The sequence below is a fragment of the Cetorhinus maximus genome, chromosome 6 (genome assembly GCF_964194155.1).
Source record: "Cetorhinus maximus chromosome 6, sCetMax3.hap1.1, whole genome shotgun sequence".
NCBI classification, from domain to species: Eukaryota; Metazoa; Chordata; class Chondrichthyes; order Lamniformes; family Cetorhinidae; genus Cetorhinus; species Cetorhinus maximus.
In genome coordinates, this window is record NC_135884.1 from 137,264,910 (window position 1) to 137,281,035 (window position 16,126).

The following is a 16,126-nucleotide window of genomic DNA, read 5'->3' on the forward strand; positions in this document are numbered from 1 at the left end:
TGCAAAACAACTGACAAGTTTGAGGTCACAGAAGAATCAGTGACTTCAAATTCATTGTATGTGAAGTGTTGGAAGCATTTCTGATATGTAGTCAGGCCTGTTAACTGTGCACAATCTACTGAGGGTGCAGAAATGTTAATAACTTAGACAGTACCTTGTTTGTACAGCTTGGTTTTGAATTTTGTTTATACAACAGAATTTTGACTCACAAATGTTATATATTTTACTGTGTAAGTCTTGTAATCATGCTGCATGTGTGACTGGTAATAATGTAAACTACCCTCACATTTCATGAGGTTTGTGAAATTTTTAGTTTTTAATCTTAACATCGTCAATACCCCTCAAGAACAGAAATCAACACTCACTACCTTAACTCAGAAGATTAAAAAAAAATATCAATACAGAGTGTGTTCAGTTTCTTAGGTAAAATTGACCTAGGCACTTGCTTGTTAGAAACTGCATGAAGATTATGTAAAAGTTAAATAGGAGAAAAAAAGCCTTTGAGTTTTAAATAAAAGCCTGGAAATGCTGCTTAAGTGTTTCTAAACTTCAGTACTAGGAGATTTATTTTATATGTCTGTTAGGAATAGCTGTCAAGGACAACACGAACAACAAATAACTTTAACACTACTGCCAGCAGCAGAGTAACCTGAAATACCATATAAATCAACACTAGAGTATCCATCACCTTTAGATTAGGCTGACTCTTGGGCTAATGATTTATACATTTTATTACAATTTCCAAACATTCTGCTTAAACACTAGCTGGAGCTATGACAGAGAATGTCAAGAGAAAGTCAAACACATTGTAGAGTGCCAGGCACAAGAAGTCAGGACCAACGTAGTAAAAATAAATGATGAACACTTTTACACACATACACTGTATTTTAACACGTACATAGCAGTACAGAAGGTCAATTGTTTAATAACCAAAGTATTAAGAGATCATTGAATCAATGTACTTGCTCCAATTAAACAGTTTAGGCCATTTTAAAAAAAATCCACATTAACTGTGATCAGTCCCATGAGCGAAATTATGCCAGAATTTCTATTGCAGATAGATGCTTATTGCATTCAAAAAAACAATCCTTTTTTAAAAAATGATTCATACATGTGTAACAATTGCACAAGTAACTTTCGACAAATAGTGAAAATTCTACCCCTTCACCATTTAGAATATCCTGTTACTAATAAAATGTCAGTACCTATAAGTTGGTTATAATTGCTAACTCTTAGTATTTTAACTACATTGAAAAATATATGGTGTCCACTAACAATTTAAGCACAGGCACTCACATTTTAGAGCAATCTTGCTTGAGAATTATTCATAAGCCAGTAAAGCCAACATTTAGAATAAACTTACAATGACCACTCGCAAAGTACATTACCATTAAGAGCAATCCATCACTGCATCACTAGGTTAGTAACAGGTATGTTGCATGCTTAGCAACAGGAGTTGCCCTACAATTATGGTATTTTCTATAAGACAACACTGGGCTGGCTTGTACACAGTATCAAAAGGAAGAAAATCGGGCCTTCATGGTCTTTTACTGAAAATATCAAGTGGAAAAAAACATAACAATGGCACAAATATAGTTTCAAATGGATCTTCAACCAACTTAATTTCAAAACAGTGTTGTGTGAATAATTTAATGAAAAATATTTAAAATATCTCTGTTGTTAGAGAATGGAGTTTAATTAGCTACATCAAAATTGTCTTCTACTTAGAAAAATTTAACATCTGGTACCCAATTTTTAAACAATTTTACAATTCCCGAATGCGTATTAAATTTTAAGCAATACATTTTCTTACAAAAGACAATTCAAATACAGCTGTTAATACACCCATTATTTTCAATATAAAAATGCATTTAGCACAGCACAAACTCTTGAATTAAGTAAATAAGCTGAATAGGTGTAAAGAAAATGCCTTCCACCATCCTCTTCAAGTTACTTGGGAGCCTGTGGAAGGAAAAAAAAATTACAATTGAAAAAGCACACAAGGACAATGGTGTAGTCGCCTGAGTTCAAAGTGCTTACTATCATATTAAGGGCCTCTGTTTTACATTGATCAAATGTCAATTTTCACTTATTATGTAGGATTGCAGAATTTTTCCTACTGCATTGGGAATTGTGAAGTTTCGTGATGTGCACACTACAAGTATGTAGGTATTAAAGCAGATAAGTTGAATTGGAGGAAACAGTGGACAGGTGTGTTAGCCAAGGGCATACACAATTATGCAGCCTCAGAAAATTAATATCCTTTCCAGGAGATCCTACAATCATAAAAATCTTTTATACAGTTATAGTTGAGAATGTTATGCTTTTTGCATGTCTCTCCTGGTACTGTTGTCTAAGGGAAGCAGACCCTTTAAGTGTACAGAGGTTAATGAGCCAGGCAGAAAGGGTATTTGACGAGCTGATCTTTCTTGATAAAATCTGCTCTTGAAGAATTTTGACAAAAGAACGTCATGAACAATGAGAATCATCTCTTGCCTTAGTTTTACTGTCAGATGTGTTCAGGGAAAAGGCTATAATCCCTCAGATGCAGGACAAATTGGTTCTTGAACTCATTTGTGCCCTTCTCTATAATAACTTTTGACAGAAGTTTGATGAACGGATAAGGATATGTACTCAAGATGGAACTCTGACTTATTATTTCAATGCATTGGAATAGTTTTTAATGTATTGTAATTGAACTTAGACCTCTGTGATAGGATAATTTTCTTTTTATTATTCATTTATACATAATTTTTTAATGAATGAGCAATAAACCCAAAATGAATTTCTGTATGGACAATAAAGCAAAGTTAAATTGAATTTTACAGGAACAATGCAATTTATAACAGTCTCCCAGTAACAGGTTTTACTTCATAAAGATATTAATATAAAAATATTTTCAAATTCTGCTTCCTTTTGTTTAGTCTATTTACATCGTATCTACTTCCAGCTTTTGTCTGTTATTAACTATGCACAACAACAAAATGAAGAAGAACATTGAAGGAGCATATTTCAAGCAAAGCGATGTGAAAAAAAGTACCTATCCCAAGTGACCGATCTTAAAGCTGGAGTGACAAATCTTCTGTATGGTGTACAAATGGTGCAATATCATAATGTACTTAAAAATGTCCTCAACCTCAACTACTCTACCACACTGAAGTGGCATTTTAAATCCTATAACAATTGTCCTCAGTCTGTTAGTGCAAAACTTGCCCATTAATACTGACTTAAATCCATTTTGGACATTGGCAATGATGTTGAGAAATGCGCACTTAAGATATTTATTTTGTGAATGGGGAGGTGGTAGCATAGTGGTAGTGTCACTTGATTAGTATTCCAGAGACTCTGGGTAATGCTCTGGCAGATGGTGAAATTTGAATTCAATTAAAAAAAAATCTGGAATTGAAAGTCTGATGACCACCATAAAACCATTGTCAATTGTTGTAAAAACCCATCTGGTTCACTAATGTCCTTTAGGGAAGGAAATCTGCTGTCCTTACCTGGTCTGGCCTACATGTGACTCCATAACCACAGCAATGTGGTTGACTCTTAAATGCCATCTGAACAAGGGCAATCAGGGATGGGCAGTTAATGCTGGCCTAGCCAGCGACGTCCACATCCCATGAACGAATAATAAAAGGTTTAATCATACTATCACTCAAAAAAACATAAACCCCATATTTGTTCTAAACCACCACCTGAGAGAGATGCAAGAGCTGAAGAAAATTTAAATACTGATGGATGTTAGGGAAATTGTATTATTATAATATACCCATATTCCATTTCCATGAAATTTGGGACAGAACAGTTTCTAAACAGTGAATTTGAGCCAGAAAGAGAAACCAACAGTTATATCATGAACATATGCCAAAGTGCCAGGAAAAATCTCATCCTTGCGTTATATTAGGCCCTGCCTTCTAGTTGACAATTTAAATGTGCCTGCCGTTGGGCGTGTCAATCAACTAGATCTGTTCTACAACCAGAAAACAAAAATGGGTCAATAATGAATACAAGCCAATATTTCTTCTTTTAAAAATAGGCATATTTAACTCTGAATCAACATTTTCCCATGCCTTTCTTTCTTGGAAGTTCAATTCCTTGTTGGAATGCTACATTACACTGATCAATTAGTACTCCGTCATTTTAGACAAGCGGGGGCTATGCGAGAGAACCTGGACAGTGAGTGTTACCTGGCTATTCAATATCAACAGCATCACAACTGACCCTCAGCCCAAATGTTTATACATGCCCACCTTCAGCAAAAGTCATGATATAACAATCAGGAGTTATTTTATCCTTTCTCCACCTCAACTGCATTAAGGCAGTCGTAACCCTCCTCAGACAAGGGATCAAACCTGGGATTTTCCCATCTATACGGCTCAGCTACCCACTCAACAAATTTACTCAGCCACTATAAGAAGCAGACACTTCAATATCTTTCATCTTTATAAGTTCAAATTTTAATGGTGTTGACTTTCTGGCTATCTACATCCCTTACTAGCTTTTCTTTTAAATCTGCCATAAAAACCCTTTCATAATTTCCCAGCTTTAGCAGAAGGCACCTTACATCAGGGCCCTAGCACCCAGGATACAAGAAATATTAGCCAAATGTGATTATTTTTTGAGATCACTGCATTTGTCTACACAATGCACCCATCATCAGTCCTCTATATCTCTCAAATTCCACTGACTGCTAAAATTTGCACTTATATTAATTGTGTACAATCAAAAAACCATAAAATTGTTATTCGCTCATCAAATCACTTGAAGGATTTCAAACTTGGCATTTTGACCAGTTTATCAGATAAGAGAAGTGAGGGGAAGAGGGAGCGAGGAAAGGGTGTTTTTAAATGTTTAACATTTACCTTGTTTTCTCCTCCTTCTATTTCTTCAACTCCTGCTTGTGTCATGAGGTCAGCAATGTTTTTCTCTAGGTCATCGATGCGAGCACTCATCTCATCAAGTGAAAGGTGTCAAAGAAACATTTTTTAAACTTTCTTTGGGCAAATTTCAGCAATGGTTTAAAATTTGTTCATTTAAAGTAACAAATATCGTTAGTGCCAGGAAACAGAACACGACCTTCTGTGGAGTTCAAAAAGCTCTCAAATTCCAAAGGCTAAACAATAATCTTCCCCAATAATGCACCTCAACCCCAACTTCAGAATCAGTGTGACATTTTAGTTTCCTGCTTTAGCCATCATTATAGTCTCAGAATTAGAATGCTAATTTAATGTCTAATTCTGGAAAAGGCTGTGCTATGAACTCATATCTATTAGAAATGAAATCAGAGATTGCCCAATGTTTTCACTTAGAACTTTTACAACTAGCAAAGCTATTTCTTTGTTCTCCTGCACAGGCTGGATTCAAACCCAGATCCTAGGGATTAATGTAACCCTCACTGTACTGTATGGCTGTCTATCAGATAACATTCAAACTATCTTACACAACTTGAAAATTTCACATTCTACACTTCAAGAAACTCAAAAGATTCTTAAACCAGGAGTTTTTTAAAAAAAAAATAGAGCTGACAGAACTACTGGTTTCCCCAGGAATGACTCTACATAAGATTGAGACAGGTGGCCAAGTCTCCAACTGTCTACTCTCTGCAACTGCCTCCTGAAATCCCTGTTTTTCAAACTCCCTCTCTGGCCAAGTTTTTGGTTACCCTTCCTAATCTCTCCTGCTCTAAACTGGCTCTGTGGAGCACTTTGGAATGTTTTTGAATGCTAAGGGTGCTATATAAATGCAAATTTTTCTTGTTGTTCAAAGAAACCAGGCCTCAGCAAAAACATACAATGCACAAAAGAGGAATGAATGCTTTGCAAATAGCACTTTTTGCTAACTCAGTTTCATTGGGGGAGGAAAAGCAAAAGCTTTGCTTTGAGTATAATGACTGGCTTGGTCATGTCTTAATTGATAACTCCAACCAACTCATTGTTATCTAAGACTACCAGATGTTCTTCAATTTAAAAATCTTCTGATGTCACAAAAGTAATTTTGGTACCACCACAGAATTTAATAATACAAGCTGGTTTCTGCACATTCATCAACATGATCCTTCTATTTAAAAAGTAGAGTTCTAGATGTTTAAGCTGCCAGTGAGCACAGCACACTGTTGGATGTATAGTAACATTCAACGATAGGTTACATTCAGCAACACATTCCGGTCAGACAAATTGGATATTTAGAACTCCAATTTTAAGGATTACATTAAAAGTGCCAGTAAGCAGCGCATGAGCACAGGTATAGTATCAGTTATTATATATTCAACAAGAGAACCTCTGCTCAGTGGGTAGCAAAGTATCTTTATCCAAACTTCCTCTATGTCAGGTAGACAGATGGGACTCTGAGCTTCAATTAAAAATACAAATAGATCAGCAATACTGTATTCCTATTCACAATATACTGCTGCAGCTGGGAAAGATTGTCACAGCTGATTCGACCAATCACAAAAAACATACCCAACCATACATGCGTAATAATACAACTAGGCTGTGATTTTAGCAAAGGCTGGTCAATCTTTATAACTGATTAATCACTACATGCAGAAGCTAAATCCTACTGTTTCTAAGCAACTTATCTTCTACTTTTGTATTTAATGGAGAACATGGTAAAACAAACAAGTTACTACCAATGTCATATAGCCACAGTTAGCCCAGTTAAAAGCAGAATTTTCACCATCAATAATGTCATTGTTTTAGCTGCAGTGTCCCTTCCAACGTCCCTTTTAAATCACAGAACTTGCCTCTATTGCTGCAGACCTTCTTTAATGTTGGAAAAAAGTCCACATAGGCAAGTAATGCAAGAGTCTTGAGCTGCAGGGTTATTACTGATAGAGAGGTCTTACCTTCAGAGGCAACACTTAACACAATTGGTTTGTAAGATATTCTAGAACCAAAATTATCACCTAGGTTGGGCATTGGAGTCAGTGCACAAAATCATGCCAACTTTTGCACAAAATTTATACAAAATAAATTCAATGCAAAGATTCTAGTATAAAGCTATTGAGATTCACTTAAAATCTATGTGCATTGCAAAATTAGATGAAATTTACAGCTCAGAAACAGCCCATTCAGTCTAATTGGTCTACATGGTGTTTTTATACCGCATTCAAGTCTCTTTTCACGCTGCATCAACTCATTTTATCAAGCATATACACTTGAAACTTGATTTGTCTTTGAAAGTAAGGATATTTCTACCGATGATCTGGTCAGACATTGTCTGAAATTTGTCCTGCATCTGTTGGAGCAACGTGGTAACCTGAAAAACATAAGTGAACTATGGTTTACCAGCTTTAAACAAAAATTTGCAACTTCCTTAACAGAAACTGTTTGCATCAGTCAGTGCTAGACCAATGTTGCATTTTACACATTTATTCAAAGCATTACCATAAAGCATTAATAAAACATTTTTATATAATAATTCTGATCTTCAGGCCTCAGACACTGCAATATCTTTCAGTACTGCACTGAAATGTCAGCTTTAAGTATGAGCTCAAGTATTGGTGTGGGCCTAAAATCCACAACTGCCAGGCTCAGAGCCAACAGTCGCTGAACCAAGGCTGGCGTATGAGTTAAACGGGGCCTGTCTGCATTAATTTTTAAAAGTATGTCATATTGAACAAATATATATAAATCTTTGAACAAATAACAGAGGATAGATCTAGGAAGTGCAGTAAATTTGATTTCAATCAATTTCCAAAAACACACAAGTTTGTGCCAAAGATGTATTGATATGTCCCTTATTTCCATATAGGTAGAGCAAATGATAAGGATAAAAGGCAGGAAAGCTGTGGTAAGTGATGTTTCGTAGAGGTCTCTGCTGTGGTTGCTCTTATGATCTGGAAATTAAGGAAACAATATTGAAATTTTCTACAGTGTAAAGCAAATTATAATGAGAATTGCGAAAGCCAGCTGGAGGACATAGGTGGGCTAGCAGGATGAGCAGATAGGTGGAGTTCAATGCAGAACACAGAAAAAAAGCTGAAAAATTGAATGTGCAGTTCAATGTAGAAAAATTGAAGCATTACATTTTTGGTGGAATTAGGAAAAGTAATATACCTTAAATGGCAAGACATTGAAAGGAGTAGGGGGGGGAGCAAGAAATCTCCATATGCAGATATTTGAACTGCAACCATTAATCATCTGTGTAAGTAAGGTAATAAAAAAAAGGTAAAGCGAGATGCTTGGTTTGCACCAAGATAATAAAGCAAGGTGGTAATGCTGACTTATATAAGGCCTGTTTAGGTAGCAGTTTGAATATTGTGTATCACATGGAGGACATGGATGCAACATATATCATAAAATATAGATTCACTAAGATGGCACCAGGGATAAGAAGAGAGGCTTCAGGAATTAGTCCTTATTAAATCTGACTGAAGATTGAGGGAGTGACTTGATAAGAGGTCTTCAAGATAGTTGTGATGGAGTTAAATAGTTATCGATTTCACTGGTTGGAAAGATAATTGAAAGCTAGTGGACAGGTACAAAAAAATAATTAAAAAGAGTAATGGAATTTTGGCCTTTATCTTAACGGGGCTAGGATACAAAGAGATAGAAGTTATGTTTGTCATATAAAGCTTTGATTAGATCACATTTCGAGTACTGTGTTCAGTCTGGGCCCCACAACTCCAAGGATATATCAGGCTTAGTTGGGGTTCAATGCAGATTCACTATAATGATAGTGGGGCTAAAAGGATTAAATTATGAGGAAAAGTTGCAGTGGTGAGGTTTGTATTCCTTTCAGTATAAAAGATTAACGAGAGCTGGGAGTGGCAACAAAAGCAACAGCAAGGGTTAGGCAAGTAGCTTTGCCATTAGAGGAGCTAGCGATCTAATTGAGGTGATTATAATTAAAGGATTTGAAAAAGTAGAGAGAAATTTTCCTTTGATGGGAAGTACAGAGCAATATTAGAACTCTCTCCCACAAAAAGCTCTTGAGACTAGGTCAATTGAAAATTTAAAAACTGAAACTGATAGATTTTTGTGAAGCTAAGGTATTGAGGAATGTGAAACCATGGCAGGCTACATGGGAGTTAAGATAAAGATCAACCATGATCTAGCTGAACGGCCAATCAGGGTCAAGGGCCTGAATGGCCTAACCCTGTTCCTATGAGGGTGCACTAAGTTAAGATAAACAAAATAATGAAAAGAAATGTTAGAAATATAAACATTTTACACCAAATGTGGGTCAAATACAGAATTCTTTGCGGCTAATCATTGTTGAAGAGGTGGACAAAAATTATTTGAAAAGGGCTTCAGATGACTGTTCAAAAAGGAGGTACATTAAAGAGTTTGGGTGAGGCTAGCAGACTTCTATTAGACTAAGTATCTTGTGCAAAGGCAAAGACTTGATGGGACGAATGGCATGTTTTTGTGCTGGAACATTCCATCATTCTACAACTATATTAAGTGGGCAAAAGCAAAATGCTGCAGATGCTAGAAATCTAAAATAAAAACAAAAAGTGCTGTCAACATCTGTGGAGACAGAATCAGAGTTAATGTTTCAGGCTGATCAGCTTTCTGATGAAAGGTCATTGACCTGAAAATTTAACTCTGTTTCTCTCTCCACAAATGCTGAAATATTTCTTGACCTGCTAAGCACTTCCAGAGTTCTCTGTTTTTCAATCATATGAAATGGGCTATGGAAACAGTATGCAGTCAATTGAAAATCAATTTTGACATGGGTCTCAGCTGCATGCTGCAAACACAGGGCAAATGGGCAAATTCAATTTTCATACATAAGTAAGAAAGCTGTAAAATACTATTTTGAATTGTATACAGATAAGAGATGATAATATATTTAGTATTTTAAACTTTATAAGGCAATAGTAAAGTTTGTGGATCTAAAATGTTATTTTTTTCAGTTTGTTTAATTTTATTTTAATTACAGCAATAAAACTGTGGTCATCTCAATAACACTGCAGTATTAGGGATTTTTTTAACCAACCAATGACTGAGCTGCAATGCTTTAAAAAAAAGCATAGAATTCTCTCTACAAGGGTTAAACCATTTTAATTTGTACAATACTTTAAAATGCAACATCTTGGTTCACAAAGAGAAAGAACCAAATGATGGAAGAATTGGAACAGATGACTGAATGCACAACTTGAAAAAAGCTGAAAGTTTGAAGAGAATTTTAACAATGGCAATAAAGGGACCAGGTATAACTTATGGAGATTGGGAGACCAACAACTAGATGACTGAAAACTTTGCAATCAAGGAGCAAGCACTAATAAGGAGGATGTACAAGAACTCAGAATCAGACAACAGTAAACCACGAGCTTGGATGGCAAGCTTAAGAAGATAGGGTGCAGTATAGTCAAACCAGGATTTCAAATTTGCTGCACTGGGGCATAGCAAGCCAATAGAGATTCCAGAGAACGATTGGCAAGGGAAATAAGGAAGTAAAAATAATGGACAAATGGAACTTAGCGCAACATAGGATGTGAGTGCCAAAATTTTGAAGTGTCTCGCAAGACATAAATCATTGGAGAAATCAGGTCCTTTGGGAGCAAAAGTGTGGCTAAAGATTTCAACAGCAAGACAAGAGCATGAGTGTGCACTTTTGCAGGGGTTGTGGCAGTTGAGAGACAGTGACACTGGGGATTAGGGATCAAACAGGACAAAGAGGCGCAGACAGGAAAATTGGGTGGGAGTGGGAACAAGCATTTTCTACAGAGCTGGAAGCAGCAATAATAACAGCAGCAAGGGCAAGGCATGGCTAGTCACATTGCCAGTAAAGGAGCTAGTGATATCTGGGGAGTTACTGTGGGTAAACAGTGAAAGGTGTTTCCGCTGGTGACAAATAGAGAACAAGGTGATCTGGAAACTAAGGATTCACACTGGAACAACCAAGAATGTGGTGGTGAGGACATGGAGGAAGGAAAAAATTAGTTCTTGAAATGAAAGCTATTGGACAATAGGATGACTCACTACGAGTGGCGATTGAAGTATGGGCTTCAAAGGAAATGAATAAGTATTTGAAAAATAGGAATATAAAAGGCTTGGGTGGAAGGGGCGATGGGATTATAGGACAATATGTCAGCAATAGCAAGGGCACTAGGAGGGCTGAACGTGCTGCAGTTTCTACAATTCTATGAAAAATCTCCTTTATTCAATCCTTGACAGGGAATGGTTTCAAAATGTTGGTGTTGTGATTAGTTTAATACACTGTACCCTGTGAGAAGTGCCCCAAACACAGAGCCCACAACCCCTTCTGTGGTATCTCAGTTTGGTTCAGAACATCTGTACTGGCTATTTCTGGTGTGTCAAGTGCAAGTACGGATGGGATCAGTGCTGATTACGGCTTCTAATTTAGAGTTGCCACCTTCACATAGAAGCTGAGTCCAAGGAGCTAAGGAGAATTAATGGGCCTATTAAATGTGGTATTGTGCAGTGCAGGGGAGGCGGTAATGTGACTGGACCAGTAACCCTGAGGCTCAGGGTAATGCTCTGGGAACATGGGTTCAAATCTTATCATGGCAGCTGGTGGAATTTGAATTCAATTAATAAAAAAAAAATCTGGAATTAAAAGCTCATCTCGGTAATACTGGCCTTGAAACCACTGGTAATTGTTGCATTGCAAACCCATCTGGTTCACTAATGTCCTCTAGGGAAGGAAATCTGCCATCCTTACCTGGTCTGGCCTACATGTGACTCCAGACCCACAGCAACGTGGTTGACTCTTAAATGCCCTCTGAAATGGCCTAGCGAAGTCTAAAAAGAATGAAACTGGAACCATCTGGCATCGACCTATACACTGGAAACAACACATCCAGCCTGTCGACCCTGCAAAGTCCTCCTTATTAGCATCTGGGGGCTTGAAAGTAACCCCATAGACTAGTCAAACAACAGCATGACATTGTCTACATTATACGAGTCCGTGAGTATGACTATGTCCCAGGCAGCACCATCACCATCCCGGGGTGTGTCCTGACCCACTAGCAGGACAGACCCACCAGTTGGGAGGGGGTAGCCTTGGGACTCCTCTACATTGACTTCAGACCTCATGAAATCTCATGGCATCAGGTCAAACATAGGCAGGGAAACCTCCTGCTGGTTACAACCTACTGCAGCTCCCATCCCCCTACCACTTCCTCACCGACCTCAGCTGATGAATCAGTACTCTTTCATGCTGAACACAACTGAGAAGAAGCACTGAGGGTGGCAAAGGAATAGAATGTACTCTGGGTGGGGATATTTCAATGTCCATCAGCAAGAGTGGCTCGGTAGCACCACTACTGACCGAGCTTCTTTAAAAAAATTCATTCGTGGATGTGGGCATCACTGGTTAGGCCCGCATTTATTGCCCATCCCTAATTGCCCTTGAGAAGATGGTGGTAAGTTGCCTTCCTGAACCGCTGCAGTCCATGTGCTGTAGGTACGCCCACAGTGCTATTAGGGAGGTAGCTCCAGGATCTTCACCCAGCGACAGTGAACGACCGGCTTTATATTTCCAAGCCAGGATGGTGAGTGGCTTGGAGGAGAAATTCCAGGTGGTGGTGTTCCGATGTATCTGCTGCATTTATCATTCAGGATGGTAGTGGTCGTAGGTTTGGAAGGTGCTGCCTAAGGAGCCTTGGTGAATTTCTGCAGTGCATCTTGTAGATGGTGCACACTGTTGTCACTATTCGCCAGTGGAAGGGGGAGTGAATGTTTGTGGATGGGGAGCCAATCAAACAGGCTCCTTTGTCCTGGATGGTGTCAGCCTTCTCGAGTGTTGTTGGAGCTGCACTCATCCAGGCAAGTGGAGAGTATTATCACACTCCTGACTTGTGCCTTGTAGATGGTGGACAGGCTTTGGGGAGTCAGGAAGTGAGTTATTCGTTGCAGGATTCCCAGCCTCTGACCTGCTCTTGTAGCCACAGTATTTAAATGGCTAGTCGAGTTCAGTTTCTTGTCAATGGTAACCCCTCCAGGGTGTTGATTGCGGGGGATTCCAGTGATGGTAATGCCACTGAATGTCAAGGAGCAATGGTTAGATTCTCTCTTGTTGGGGATGGTCATTCCCTGGTACTTGTGTGGCGCAAACGTTACTTGCCACTTGTCAGCCCAAACCTGGGTATTGTTCAGGTCATGTTGCATTAGGACTTGGACTGCTTCAGTATCTGAGGAGTTGCAAATTGTGAATCCCCCACTATCAGCAACCTGGGGGCCACCAGTGGCTAGAAATTGAACTGGACTAGCCACATAAATACTGTGGCTACAAGAGCAGGTCAGAATCTGGGAATTCTGCAGCAAGTAACTCACCTCCTGACTCCCCAAAGCCTGTCCACCATTTTCAAGGCTCAAATCAGGAGTGTGATGAATTCTATCCACTTGCCTGGATGAGTGCAGCTCCAAAAACACTCGAGAACCTCAACACCATCGAAGACAAAGCAGCCGCCTGATTGGCACCCCATCCACTACCTTAAACATCCACTCCCTCCACCACCGGTGCAAAGCGGCTGCATGTGCGCCATCTACAAGATGCGCTACAGCAACTCACCAAAGCTCCTTCAACAAGCACCTTCCAACTCCACAAGCTCTACCACCTAGAAGGATAAGGGCAGCAGATGCATGAGAACACCACCACCTCCAAGTTCCTCTTCAAACACACACCATCCTGACTTGGAAGCATATCGCCATTCCTTCTCTATCAATGGGTCAAAATCCTGGAACTCCCATCCTAACAGAGATTCGGTGTGCGTACACCACAGGGACTGCAGTGGTTCAAGGCAGTGGCCCGCCACCACCTTCTCAAGGGCAATTAGGGATGGGAAATAAATGTTGGCCTAGCCAGCGATGTCCACATCCTATGAAAGAATTTTTTAAAAGATGGATTCTGGCTCTATTCTCAGCATTAAAAATCAGTGGGCTACAGGATTACAACCAGTGACAGGTGTATTCGCCTTTTTCTTATTCTTTCATGGGATGTTGGCATCAATGGCAAGGCCAGCATTTGTTGTTTATTACAGCACTTGTTGCCCTTGAGAAGGTGCTGATGTGCCACCCCATTTTTGTCTGCTCACAGATGTTCTACTGGTTCTAGGACAATAGAGGACAAAACTACTGAACAGGAGGATAAAACTACAGGAGGCTCATCTTTTAGCAGGGAAATTCAGTTGTAGTTGCAGAGGTCACATGATCAGATATCTCAAAGCCTTATGTCCACACACTTAATGTGTTCAAATCCCCACGAATGCTTCCAACATGAGTTGGCAACTTTATGTAAAAGCGTAATCTCTAAATGGGTCATAAATTGTACAATTTATAAAAGAATACTAAAAAGCTACAGGTATGGTGACCTGAAATGCCATTTAATAAGTGTTTAATAAAAGCAAAAAAAAATTCTAGGATTCTAGTCCTAAAGCCCTATCAGAAGCACTGTGTTCTCCCAGTCCCAATAAGACAGGGTCAGTCTGTGTTTAGGGTTTAGGTGAAGCCCTTTAGTCCCATTAGGACTGGGCCAGCCTGGGTTTAGGTGAAGCCCTTTTTCAAGCCCCATTAGGACAGGACCACTCTGGGTTTAGGTGTAGCCCTTCTCTAGCCCCTAGGACGAGGCCAGTCTGTGTTTAGGTGAAGCCTTTTTCCAAGCCTCATTAGGACTGGGCCAGTCTGTGTTTAGGGTTTAGGTGAAGCCCTTTCCCAAACCCAATTAGGACTGGGCCAGTCTGGGTTTAGGGTTTAGGTGAAACCCTTCTCTAGCCCCATTAGGACTGAGCCAGTCTGTGTTTAGGGTTTAGGTGAAGCCCTTTCCCAAACCCCATTAGGACTGGGCCAGTCTGGGTTTAGGTGAAGCCCTTTTCCAAGCCCCATTAGGACTGGGCCAGTCTGGGTTTAGGGTTTAGGTGAAGCCCTTTTCCAAGCCCCATTAGGACTGGGCCAGTCTGGGTTTAGGTGAAGCTGCAGCCAAGGAAACAGAGTCAGGAGGGCTGAGGCCTGTTCTCACCGGCACAGCCCGAGCCTGCAGTCGAGCAGCTCCCCTCATCACCACGCCGCGCCCCAGCTCACTCACCACAGCGGTCAGATCCTGCACCGTCTTTGGGTCCGTCTCCGACATGTTCGTGAAGCCTAAATCCTCAGCAGCTCAGTTACCACAACAACCCTTGGCTGAGCGACACCTTCCTCACCGCCAGCGCCGGGATCTCGCGAGAATCCACCGCCTCCCCGCTGCATCATGGGAGTTGTAGTCCGTCCCTCTGCTGCGCAGCTCAATTGACTTGAACAAAAATAAAAATACCTGGAAAAACTCGGCAGGTCTGACAGCATCTGCGGAGAGGAACACAGTTAACGATCGAGTCCATATGAATCTTCAACAGAACTAAGGAAAAATAGAAAAGAGGTGAAATATAAGCTGGTTTAGGGGGTGGGGAGGAGGGTGGACAGGTAGAGCTGGATAGAGGGCCAGTGATAGGTGGAGATAACCAAAAGATGTCACAGACAAAAGGACAAAGAGGTGTTGATGGTGGTGAGATTAGCTAAGAAATGTGCTAATGGTGACATTAAGGGTGGAAAGCAGGACGAGCAAGGTACAGATAGCCCTGGTGGGGGTGGGGTGAAGGGATCGAAATAGGCTAAAAGGTAGAGATAAAACAATGGATGGAAATACATTTAAAAATAATGGAAATAGGTGGGAAAAGAAAAATCTATCTGAATTATTGGAAAAAAGGGGGATCGGAAAGGGGGTGGGGATGGAGGAGAGAGTTCATGATCTAAAATTTTTGAACTCAATATTCAGTCCGGAAGGCTGTAAAGTGCCTCGTCGGAAGATGAGGTGCTTTTCCTCCAGTTTGTGTTGAGCTTCACTAGAACAATGCAGCAGGCCAAGGACGGACATGTGGGCATGAGAGCAGGGTGGAGTGTTGAAATGGCAAGCGACAGGGAGGTCTGGGTCATGCTTGTGGACAGACCGAAGGTGTTCCACAAAGCAGTTATCCAGTCTGCGTTTGGCCTCTCCAATGTAGAGGAAACCACATTGGGAGCAGCGAATGCAGTAGACTAAATTGAGGGAAGTGCAAGTGAAATGCTGCTTCACTTGAAAGGAGTGTTTGGGCCCTTGGACGGTGAAGAGAGGGGAAGTAAAAGGGCAGGTGTTGCGGTTGCATGGGAAGGTGCTGTGGGAGGGGCTTGAGGTGTAGGGGTGA

The 16,126-nt window shown here is 40.0% G+C and overlaps 1 protein-coding gene across 1 annotated transcript; it reads right to left on the reverse strand.

Annotated features, from left to right (window-relative positions):
- Window positions 1-713: 713 nt before the first annotated feature.
- hsbp1b (heat shock factor binding protein 1b) lies at window positions 714-15,142 on the reverse strand. The gene is made up of 4 exons (XM_078544565.1): window positions 14,998-15,142; window positions 7,194-7,260; window positions 4,866-4,963; window positions 714-1,962 (listed from the first exon to the last, which is right to left on the reverse strand). Exons 1-4 carry the CDS (start codon window positions 15,040-15,042, stop codon window positions 1,951-1,953), a joined length of 222 nt encoding a protein of 73 aa, XP_078400691.1. The 5' UTR covers window positions 15,043-15,142; the 3' UTR covers window positions 714-1,950.
- Between the last annotated feature and the right edge of the window lie 984 nt (window positions 15,143-16,126).